This window comes from Myotis myotis, unplaced genomic scaffold (genome assembly GCF_014108235.1).
Source record: "Myotis myotis isolate mMyoMyo1 unplaced genomic scaffold, mMyoMyo1.p scaffold_m19_p_14, whole genome shotgun sequence".
NCBI classification, from domain to species: domain Eukaryota; kingdom Metazoa; phylum Chordata; class Mammalia; order Chiroptera; family Vespertilionidae; genus Myotis; species Myotis myotis.
In genome coordinates, this window is record NW_023416318.1 from 1,932,686 (window position 1) to 1,945,012 (window position 12,327).

Consider the following 12,327-nt stretch of genomic DNA (forward strand, 5'->3'; position numbering starts at 1 on the left):
ACATTAGAATTGACAGAGCTGGTGAGGTGATTGCCGATGTTGCAAGTTGACATACACAATATGAACAGGCATTTTAAGTTGAAAGGCCACATACCTGGAAAACTAGGTTGGCATTTTCGTGCATTCCAAATATTTCTGGGTCATCTATCAAAGGTAGCTTTTCAATGTAGTCTTTAAACTCTTGTAGGGTGTCAGCCAAGGGTGCAAAATAGATGCCTGTTATTGAAGACACAGGAAGGAAATGCCTCAGATAGGCTGGCTTTTGCCCCGCTAAGTTCGGTAGTTCTCTGCCAGGTTCAGAGGCTGGCTGTCATCAGCGGCCTCCCATAGAAACAAGGACAGTTTTCCCAAGCCTCCACGTCATGTCTAGTTTCTTCACCTTTTCTTGAGGCCCCGAGTGCCTGATTAGTGCCCTAACCTTTCAGGGTGTCTTGCCCAGAACATTTCATGATTCTCGAATTCAGGGAGGCACTGCTGAAAGGTAAGCCTTGTTAAGGGCTCCAGATTTCTATAACGTTGAAAACGCATGTAGACAGAATACAACCCATTTTAGAAAAGAAACAATTCAAAGTGGTTAGTGCCCAAAATATGGCCTTGTGCTGTTATAACCAAAGCAGTTTTGAAGGCGGTCAAGCCTGGGGACAGGGTGGGCACCGGGACTGGGTTGTGAGGACTGGACACAGAGAACGCCTGCGTGGAAAACGAAGAGATGCTGGCAACAACTTCTTAGGGAAGGTCTTTTCCACAGAACTGAAAAGTCACTCACCTGATTCGGAATATTTGTAACCGTTTTCTAATGTTTCAGGAGAAAAAAATCTTTTCAAGACTGTCCGAAGGCATCTTTGATCCCAGGTGTCTGTAACTCTACCACCATATGTAATTTCACCTGCAAAGCATTTGCATTTAAAAACATATTATAGTATTGTTTCTTTTTAATGGATAGACATATGCCATTTCTAATACGTTGATTTACATACGCATTTATTTGGTACTAAAAGTGGAAATAGCACAAGATTTTCCTTCCACTACCTCCCCAAAAGAGAATAAGTCAATTTTTAAAAAGCAGGAGAAAATCTAGTTCATGTACTCTGCCCTTATTATTTTGTGTTTTCCAAATAACAGAAACTAAAGCCACTGAGTTCTGTTTACATATTTCTTCCTTCTTCCTGTTTTTGTGTTTTGTTTTGTTTTGTTTTGCTTCAAACTATTGATTTTTGGTCTCCCATCATCATTGACTGCAGTATTCTAAAACATACTTTCTCTGAAACATTGCTTTTGGCGGGGTGGGGTGGGGGGGGGGGGCGGGGGGAGAAGGAGAAATGAGTAAAATGGAATAAAACATTTACAACAAGGCATCCAAACCCAACTTACCTTACAGATTATTGATATTAAGCTAGGGAAGAAAGAGATTCAAGGTAAGGAGCCAACCTGTCTCACAAAAATTATGCTACGGGGAATTAAACTTATTGGTATCCCGTCTCTCTTTCCACAGAGAAGCTCCGTGCAGCATGCTCCATTGCAATCGGCAAATTCCAAGCCTGCTCACATCACCATCCTGTTCAGCAATCTCGGCCCCACAGGAGTGGCTGGGGGCAGGGGTATAAATTAGCCTCCCAGGCCCCAGGCCCACCCCCTCACCCTTCTTGGTCTACCCTGAGGATAGGCCCGCATCCATTCTTACTGTTGCTTTATTATTCCTTGTTCCAAGGTTTCATTGGCTTTTCACCGGGTACCTCTCTGTGGTCCCACACGCCCCTTACTCACCAATGAAAACCATCCACTCCCACCCCGTCCCCTTCCAGAGCTTTCCCTTCCCCCACTTCCCAGTGCAAATCTCTTCTTCATGATTTGGACCTCCATGGTCCAAATCGGATCTAATTTTTGTCAGTAAGGTCCCTTGTGGCATAATTAATACCTGCTAGCAATTTTAATTCTTGAAATTTTTCCCTTTTTCAAAAGTACACCTGACCCAAAAGGTCAATCAGTATCCAGAGTCTTTTGAATTTAAGAGCACTAACTCTGGAGGCTAGATTGTCTGCGTTAAATCTTGGCTCTACCGGTTGTAAATGGAGTGCCTCAGTTTTCTCACATGTAAAATCTTACCTAATAATAGACAAAAATGTAAATCAACCATCCCTCTGCTATGCTCACCAGCCAATCAGGAAAGTATGCAAATTAACCCAACAAAGATGGCAGTTAATTTGCATATGTAGGGGCAAAGCGGTGGAGCAAGGACTGAAGGCTCCATCTGGAGCCGGAGCGAAGGCCTGGGTCCCGGGTGTCAGAGGAAAACCGGTGCCGGCAGCCAGGGGAAGGGAAGGCCTATTGCACAAATCTCTTCGTGCAACAGGCCTCTAGTAGGAATATAATAGTCCTTGCCTTACAGGGTTGTTGTGAGGATTAAATCTGCTAATTAACGGGAAGTGCTTAGAATAATGCTCGGCATGTAGCAAGAGCAATGTAATTTTTTGCTATTATTATTGGAGGAAACATCTGTCCCACTTTTTTATTGTCATTATTCTTATGATATTCTGATCCTGGTCTTCTCTTCGCTAAGGGAATACTAGAAGTCATCACCACCACGATCCAACACCATGGAGGGGGCCATCTTTGTATGGGCCAGGTGGGTGTGAACCAACTGTGTGTGGCACACAGCTTGGATGCCCTGGCCATGTGGGCGTACTGACCAGTAATATAGGTCAGTGCATCCCAGGGAATCTTTCCTTCTTGACAGTAAAGGTTGAGGTTCAGTAAAGCGCATTCTCTGTCGCTGTCGTTAAATTCATAGCAGATGTTCCAACCAAGAGGGCCAAACTTCTTTCTTTCCTAGAATGGAAAATGAAAACCATCTGAAGTAAAAGTTGAGAACATTAATTTTGTGAAAAATATTGAGAACAAAAAGGTTTCTATTGAAGTCGGGTGTCCTCATTCTGTAAAATCAGTTAAAATCATGCAGTTTAACTTCGGCTGGGGTTTCAGCGTGGTTCCCACCAAACAAGGAGGCACCTCTTCCTCCAGGACGGGCCCCTCCAACATTTCTAACAGAACATTTGATATTCCTGAAAAATGGGGCAGGCCTGTCAAAGAACATTTCTTCTTCACGATAAAATATTTCTCCATCCAAATAGGAAAAAGAATCCCCCCTGGTGTCCTTTGGCATAAAAAACACTGACACTCACCTAGCTGATGGAGAGAGCTCCCCCTACTGCTCTAAGGAGTGTGTCCACCAAGCAGGCTCTTCAGTCAGGCCATGCTGTGCTGACTACATACTGACTTCTGTATAGAGACGTCTTTTTTTTTTTTTTACTGGTACACAGAATCATAATCCTTGTTTCATGACTTCTCATAATGAAATCTTTCCTTCTGTTTGTGTTCTATCCATCCCATCTTAATTTCATAATTCTAAACTGATGATTATACCAGAGGATTGGTCCTATGTCCTCTTCATTTCAAAATTTCTCTAAATCTTAAACCACTTCCTCATCTCAACTGCTTTCATTAGAACAAGGGCTTCACACCTAGAAACCCCAATCCTCTTGGGTCTCCTGTAGAACCTTCTTTACTTATCCCATATCTTGCATCTACAATTTGCTTTTTTCTAGACTTGATTTTTTTCTCTATGGCCTACGCACATTTGAAAAGCAGTCAGCCAGTTGAATCAAGACTCCATCTAGAGCTATATATTTGAAGAGTCAGAATTCAAGTGTGAGTCACAGGATGGGTACCAGACCTGGACAGCAGTAAGGTTTGAACTGAAGGAAGGAGAAAGTAGTGCTGATCTGAAGATCATATTTCAGGGGACCTGGGACTCCAGTCACTGGGAGGAAGCTGTGAAGGTTGTTATAGCCACTCAAACAGGAACAGGTGAGAGTAAAATTATTGCAAGAAAGATTAGGGCTTAATGACTGACATGATATATATGTGTGAAGAGGGAAGAACAAAAATAATCCTGAAATTTTGGTTGTAGGTGATTGACAGAAGGGAGGCACTGATATCAGAAGTAGAGTCTAGAGGGGAAGCAGATTTTGGGGAGCGAGGCATAGCTGAGGAGATCAGTTTTCTGCATTGGACCTGCTGCAATCATCCAGGTGAAGGTGTTGAGAACAGAGCTGGGAGGCAAGGCTGTGAGATACCGAGATCAGGGAAGCACAGAGATCAATCAGCAACTGCATTAGAACTAACTGGGCTCAGACACAGAACAGGACCTCGGCATTTCACGATGCCACTTGTAAGCTTTCATTTAATTCTTACTGTTTATTTATTTATTTTAACAAAATACATGTTCTTGTTTCTATTAAGAAGCAGAATTGAGTGTACCTGAACAATTGCATGGAAGAAACAAATGCCAAATATTATTTGTCTCCATTTTTGTCCAAGTATATTTTCTTCAAAATATGAAGGTGTCATTTCAGTAAATGCTCGTCTGATATTCGCACGTAAGCCTTTTGGAGGCTCATTGGTTACCTGGATTTAGATGAAACATGCATGTCAGAGAGAGTGACTTGACAGATCTGCATGATTTCTGAGGAGCACATGTGGACTGAAGCCACTGAGAAAATGTAGATAACTCATGCCCGTGGGGTGTCCTGGCATGCTCGTGCCTGCTCTATGTCTTGCTGTGGTTCCGTCCTGGGAGAACAGGGCCTGATGGGTCCTCACACCTCACACCTCCAGTGGGTAAACCACCTGCACAAGAACCTCTTTGGTGTCCACTTTTCTGAACAAGGCCTTCGGCATCGGCTTTTCTGCTCATCTCAACACATGGCATCACCCCACACTTTGCCTTGATGACATGGGCAGGGAGGGAGGATGCTTGGGTGAACATCTGCAGAGGCTGCTCACATACTGGAAACTTTCAGCTCTGAAATCCAGCAGCCTGTAGGTCTTCCTGTCTCTCCAATGCTGAAGCATCCCTTTCATGCTGGGAGGGATCCTATTCTCATCCCTGCATCCTTGACATGTTTTGATAGAGGCTAAGATGGAACAACCTGACTGACCAATAAGACTAGGGCACGCAAGTATGGGCGGTGGCCTGGGAAACTGAAGAGATACTGACTCCCACCTCCCCACTTGGGCTGTATAGACTCTGACACGGTCCTGCACGGGGCCTGAGCTCCCTGGACCCACTGGGTGAACACTCTGAGGCCAGTCACTTCACATCACTCCAACGACCTTTACCAAGGTAAAGGTGCATCCATTACCTTGACAGAATTTTGAAGAACTGTGACAGGAAATGTATTACTAGGCATGGAACTTAAAAAAAGCCGGAAACTCTCCTTGATAGTAATATCTGTTTAAAACAAAGACAACAATGAAAAGGAAAACACTTAATTCTTAGTAACACTCTTCTATAAGCAGTAATTATTATAGGGTAGCAAAAAATGCTGTAAGTTCTGTTTAAAGACTAGTTTATCTCTTATAAGGGTGTTGTAAAAATGTTCTCAGGGAATCTTTACAGAAATCTTCATACAGGAGAGTCTGGCACATTTGAGTAAAGACATTAGGGACATGTTAATGTTCAATACTTCATGGAGACGTTCAGGGCCTTCCCTCTGAAATGGAGGAAATTTTCAATTGAAAAAGAGGCTGGTTACCGGCAGTGCATTTATGCTTATGAAGTGTTTTTATTTTTTTTCTTAACCATTTAACTTAAGGCAAACTGCACAAGAGTGGTCAGAAAGCCTATGGAGAAGAAAGGAGTTTCTCCCTTCCGCAGAGAAGTTGCAAAGGGAACCAAGGGAGCAGGGATACGGAGAGATGTCAACGGTAACATCAAGAGGTTAACTGAATACACTTTCTGAGCTGAGGACTGGGAATCTAAGAAAGAATGAGTTCCATTCTAGGTTAAAAAAGGCTAAAGCAACGTTGGAAAAATCACCATTCGCATCACAGGAAAACACAAGAACCACCCACAGAGGACTCTCTTGGCATTGCTTTTTGGACTGTGGTGTTCCTCCAGCGTGCCAGGCTTCCCTCCCTGGGTCTCTGCACTGTCTGTTCCTTCTGCCTGGAAGGTTTTTCCTTTGATTCCCTCACTTTCTTCAAGTCTTAATCAAGTGTCACCTTCTCTAAGAGGTCTTCCCGGGCCACACCATTTAAAATTGCTACCCACCTTCCGCCCCACCCGCATTCCATCTTGACCTTTCCCATCCTCCTTACTCTCCTTTTAATTTTGTCCAAAGCACTGACCACATTCTGTTTTACTGTATAAATTACTGATCAGATGGTTTATTTACCATCTGTCTCCCCTCACTAGAATATAAGCTTGATGAGGGCAGATATCTGTGGTTGTTTTGTTCACTCCTATACCTTAAGCCAGTGGTTCTCGACCTTCTGGCCCTTTAAATACAGTTCCTCATGTTGTGAGCCAACCATAAAGTTATTTTCGTTGCTACTTCATAACTGTAATGTTGCTACTGTTATGAATCGTAATGTAAATGTCTGATATGCAGGATGGTCTCAGGTGACCCCTGTGAAAGGGTCATTCGACCACCAAAGGGGTCGCGACCCACAGGTTGAGAACCGCTGCCTTAAGCATTCAGAACAGTGCATGGCCCATAGTAGTTTCTCAAATTTTACTGAATGAATGACTGCAGATCAAAGTTGAATTTATTTTTCTTAGTTTGAGCTAACTTAACGAGCTACTTTAAATAGCCAAAATTAAAAGGCAGTTCTAGCACAACTCTAGAGCAACACTGAAATTACTTGCAGGTAGAAACTATTAGGCATAGAAGCCAAACATCAACCAATGTCTTAGGGCTAATGAGTTCACTAACCAAAGAATCTGAAGAATAAAAAAGGCCAGTTTTAGAGAAGTGTGTGCTCTGCCCCCGCCACCTCCCTCTCTCCCCCCCGCCCCCCGCAATAGCCCCCTTATAATTGCTAATGCATCAAGAATCTTAACTTTCACAGACATAGAAGTTTTATTTAGAGCTGGAATGAAACCTTAGATGTCATCTTAGTATGGGAGTTCTACCAATGATATGATGCGATCATTTGATAGCTGGGGAAACTGAGGCCCAAAGCAGAGATGTAATAAGCACAGTCAAGAAGTGGTGGGGCAGAACTCTACCACTTGGATCTTAAAATTTCAAGTCCAGAGCTTTCCTTCTTCCCTTCCCTCCCCTACTCCCCTCCCTTCCCCTTCCCTTCCCTCCCCTCCCTTCCCTCCCTTCTCTCCCCCGCCTCCTTCCCTTCCACTTTTACTTTTCAGCTTACTACCTGAATGTATTTTATTTTATACTGGTTCAAGTTAAACATCAGAACTCAGGTGGTTAAGTTAATAAATGACTGCAACAAGGGCCAGAAGAGGATTTTTCTATTCACTGAAACGTTAGTGAGATGCAATCACTTAAACCCCTCTAAGAACTTCTAGCTTCCAAAGCCTCCCAGCCTCCCTGAAGAACTGGCACATGCTCTTGTATGGGCCTTCCGCAAGCTGATCCCATATTCTGAAGGTTCATGTTGAACTTCTGCAGCAAGTTACCTGTAGATGTCTTCCCTAGCATTGCTTCCGAACTATAATCCTAACCATCGGGATCCCTAAACCATAGTGAAGACATTCTTGTGCTTTTTCTTTAATCATTTAAATGGAATTAAGCCACAGGAAGCAGGCTACCTCTTATCTGCACTATAAAAGAGTGGGGGATTCTGGATGGTAGGTGCAAATCATTCCTTAGCCTCGCTAGAAGCAGCCTGCAGAAGGCAGGGCCCGGGAACCTGGGAAGTGAGGGGCCTTAGGGGAAGGCTGCAATTCCCCTCCCCTGTCCTGGTATCACGTGCAGGCTGGCCATGCAAAGGAGCAGCTCTTCACCTTAATAGGCAGCATCAAGTAAAGTTACTTGTAAGACCAGCTGCACAGCTCTCACCTTCCCAGAAAGCTTTCTGCAGTCAAGACAAAAAGGAAGACCCCAGAGCAGGGCTCTGGGTACTCTGGGTTGGTGGTTCTCTCCCAGGGCCTCCTGGCGGAGCGGGGCTCACCGTGTTTATTACCTGCGATAGATACAGTTCCTAGGGTTTCCATTATTTCCACACTAGCATTCTAAAACGAGTAGATTCTAACTCCACTTCTTATTTCTCTGCAGCCCATTATACTTTCTTGAGTGGGAAAGAAAGTGGTGATACGGCAGTTAGTATACAAAGCAGTAAAAAGCTACTCTTAAAGGAACTGGTGGTCATCTCAACTCTGTTCCTTAACTTCTCTCCTTCTATAGGGAAAGATTTATTTTCCTTCGTTGTCCTAAAGTCATTTTTCTTTTTTTGTTTTATTATGCTTACATGTAATCTACTTTGAATTCTAATGGCTTCCCATAGAGAGCAATGTGAGACAGAAGTGATCCAGTGGGCGCCCTAGCTGAGTAGATAGAGTGTCTGCCTGCAGGCTGAAAGGTCCTGGGTTCGATTGTGACCAAGGGCACATGCCTGGGTGTGGGCTTGATCCCCAGTAGGGGGTGTGCAGGAGACAGCCGATCAATGATTCTTATCATTGATATTTCTATCTCTTTCTCTCTCCCCCTTCCTCTCTGAAATCAATAAAATATAAAAAAAGAAAAAGAAATGACCCAGTGGGTGATCCACCTTAACTTGGTGTCTAAAGATCTTTTTCGAATCTGGGTTGTATAACTTAACTAAAGCTCTGTAGGTCTCAAATTTCTTCTCTCTACTATGGGAAACACAATCCCTACAATAAAGAATTATTATAAGGAATCAGTTCAACAAGAAAGGCTACATAAAATGGTATTATTAGGCAAATGATATGTGTTCGACATACTTGGGTCTGTGAAGGTTTTAATGAGCTCTTCCATTGCCAACATCCAAGAAACAGCAAGATGGCAGTTTTGCAAAAATACCCAGTTTCCTGTTTTCATAGCATCTTTGATCATTTTTTCAGCAATGGGTCCTTGTCCTTGCCCCAGTGAAATGGATTGCACCCTGAGTTGAACAACAACAACAACAACGAAATGCTGTGTTTTAAGCAACAAAATCATTAAGACATTTAAATATAGTAGACTTTTGCCTAGAATAAGCACACATTTAACATCCTCATTCTGATAGGTGTACAAATGTTTTTTTTTATTTTCTTGTTTTTTTAAAAAAATTTTTTACTATAACATATGGGAAAGTGCAAAGAACAAATACACAGCTCTATGAATTATTGCAAATGAACATCTGTGGTTGAGAAGAGAACTTTGCCAACACCCTGGGCACATCTCTTCTGTGCCCCTTTCCAACCAATCATTTTCCCTTCCTTCTTCCCAAAGGTATTCACTACCCAGACTTCCAAGCTTATAGGTCAGTTTTTAAAAACTTTAAAAAACTGAAGTCTAACATATATATATATATATATATATATATATATATATATCTTAGTATATAAATATATCTTAGTATATCCTATCTAATAAAAGAGAAACATGGTAATTAGCATACGACCGCTACCCTTCCCATTGGCTAATTAGGGCGATATGCAAATTAACTGCCAGCCAAGATGGCGGCCGGCAGCCAGGCAGCTGACGCGAACAGGGAGGCTTGCTTGCTTCAGTGACGGAGGAAGCCAAGCTTCCCCGCCTGCCTTGCCCGCCTCTCAGCTGCACTCTAAGCAACATTGTAACAAATATAGAAGCTAAACAAAACCCTGGGCTTCAGCCAGCAGGACCGCAACATTGTTTCAAATACAGAAGGTAAACAAAGGCCAGAAACCTGCTTTCAGCAGCGGAGGTCTCATAGCTGGAGCCGAGCCTCAGAGCTAAAGCTGGCCCAGAATAAAAAAAAAAAAGGAAAAAAGGAGCGGTTGGGAGCTTCAGTCACCCGCCAGCCTGAAAACGGCCCTCAGCCCCTCACCCAGGCTGGCCAGGCACCCCAGTGGGGACCCCCACCCTAAAGGGGGTGTGACCAGATGCAAACAGCCATCAGTCCCTCACCCAGGCTGGCCAGGCACCCAAGCGGGACCCCCATCCTGATCCAGGACACCCTTCAGGGAAAACCAGCTGGCCCCCACCCATGCACCAGGTTTCTATCCTATATAGTAAAAGGGTAATAGCCTCCCGGGACTGGGATCAGCGTGACAGGGGGCAGCATGACAGGGGGCACAGACCCCCTGTGGCTCTGTGTGTGATAGGGGCCGAGGCCACAACCTCCCTATCTGCCCTGCTCTGTTCGTGACAGGGGGGGAGCTCCTCAACCCCCTGATCAACCCTGCTCTGTGTGTGACAGGGGGAAGCTCCCCAAACCCCTGATCGCCCTGCGGCTCTGTGTGTGACAGGGTGTGGCGCCCCAACCCCCTGATCCGCCCTGCTCTGTGTGTGACGGGGGAGCTCCCCAACCCCCGATCGCCCTGCGGCTCTGTGTGTGACAGGGGGCGGCGCCCCAACCCCCCCATTGGCCCTGCCCTGAGTGTGACAGTGGCGGCGCCCCAACCCCCTGATCCGCCCTGCTCTGTGTGTGACAGGGGGGAGCTCCTCAACCCCCTGATCGGCCCTGCTCTGTGTGTGACAGGGTACGGAGCCCCAACCCCCCTTATTGGCCCTGCTCTGTGCGTGATAGGGGGCAGCGTCCCAACCCCCTGATCTTCCCTGCTCTGTGCGTGACAGGGGGTGGCGCCGCAACCTCCCTATCGACCCTGCCTTGAGTGTGACAGGGGGTGGTGCCCCAACGCCCCAATCGGCCCTACCCTGAGCGTGACTGAGGGTGGCATCGCAACCTCCCGATCTGCCCTGCTCTGTGCATGACAGGGGGCGGCGCCCCAACTCCCCAATCGGCCCTGCTCTGAGCCCGACCAGGGGCTGCACCTAGGGATTGGGCCTGCCCTCTGCCAACTGGGAGCAGGCCTAAGCCAGCAGGTCATTATCTCCCGAGGGGTCCCAGACTGCGAGAGGGCACAGGCCAGGCTGAGAGACCCCCTCTCCCCCTGAGTGCACAAATTTTTGTGCACCGGGCCTCTAGTATATATATATCTTAGTATATAAATAGTACAAATCATTAATGCATGGCTTAATGAATTCCCCCAAGGTGAATATACACATGTATCACCACTTAGGACAAAATAAAGGACATTTACCATCACCCTCTCAATCAGTATCCGCTTCATTCTCAAAGGCTATTTTGAATTCTAACACCATCAGTCAATTTTGCCTGTTTTTGAATTTTATATAAGTGGAATCATATTTTTTTATATTTGGCCCATTTCAATCAACAATATTTTTGGATTAATTTATATTATTGTGTGTCATTATGTTCATTCATTTTTATTGCTATATAATATTCCACTTTTTATCCATTTTGCTCTTGAAGGACATTTGGATCATTTATGGCTTTTGACTATTACATACAATGCTTCAATAAACATTCTTGTACATGTCTTTTGGTATACATATGCACTCCATTTTGTTGTGTACATTCCTAGGAGTGGAACTGCTGTTTGACAGAATATGTATAATGTTTAACTTTTTTTTATAGTATCAAACTATTTTCCAAAGTGATGCCACCATTCCACACTTCTCCCAGCAGCAGGTGAGAGTACTTGCTTCTCCATGTCCTTGCTGACACCTGATGAAAGTATAGTGGTATCTCACTGAGGTTTAAATTGTTTCCCCTTTTCATAGGTTCATTTATTGGCCATTTGGCTATTCCATTTTATGTCTTCCCTTGCTCTCCTCTTTTTTTTTTTCTATTGTGAATCACCTTTTTCTTTTTTTCTTTTTAAGAGTTCTTTATATTGGATATAAACACTTTGTTCTCTTTTTACTGTCTCCACAGTTTTGCCTTTTTCCAGATTGACATGTAGTTGGAATCATAAAGTATGTAGCCTTTTCAGATATGCACTTCAGTTTCTTCCGTGTCTTCTCATGGCTTGATAGTACCTTTCTGTTTAGTGCTGAGTGATATTTCATTATTCGGTTGTACCACAGCTTATTTACCTATTCACCTACTGAAAGACATCTTGGTTGCTTGTAAGTTTTGGTAATTATGAATAAAGCTGCAGTGAACTTCCAAGTGCAGGTTTTTGCATACACATAGTGTTTATCTCCTTGGGTAAATACAAGAAGTGTGATTGCTAGATAGAATGGTAAGAGTATGTTTCATTTTGTAAGAAAACACAAAACGGTCTTCCAATGTGGCCGTACCATCTTGCATTCCCACCATTAATCTGTATCTGCCTCTTACTTTCTCTTCTGCCTTCTTCCCTGCTTAGTTTCACTCATCAAATCAATCTATCATTTGTGAATAATTCCAGTTCTCTACTAATTTTTTCAATCCTTCATTTCTTCGAATATTTTAAATGTTATTTAAAAATCTGTCGCATGTATCCATTATCAGCGCACCGTGTAT

At 44.0% G+C, this 12,327-nt stretch overlaps 1 protein-coding gene across 1 annotated transcript in view; it reads right to left on the reverse strand.

Moving 5' to 3' along the window:
- DNAH6 (dynein axonemal heavy chain 6) overlaps positions 1-12,327 on the reverse strand; it is a 223,692-nt gene that overhangs the window by 21,142 nt on the left and 190,223 nt on the right. Inside the window, exons 64-69 of the mRNA XM_036335492.1 lie at positions 8,771-8,931; positions 5,202-5,290; positions 4,318-4,464; positions 2,688-2,826; positions 767-886; positions 95-216 (exon numbers count right to left, since the gene is read on the reverse strand). Coding sequence (XP_036191385.1) covers positions 95-216; positions 767-886; positions 2,688-2,826; positions 4,318-4,464; positions 5,202-5,290; positions 8,771-8,931 — 778 coding nt within the window. The remainder of the gene's footprint in view (positions 1-94; positions 217-766; positions 887-2,687; positions 2,827-4,317; positions 4,465-5,201; positions 5,291-8,770; positions 8,932-12,327) is intronic.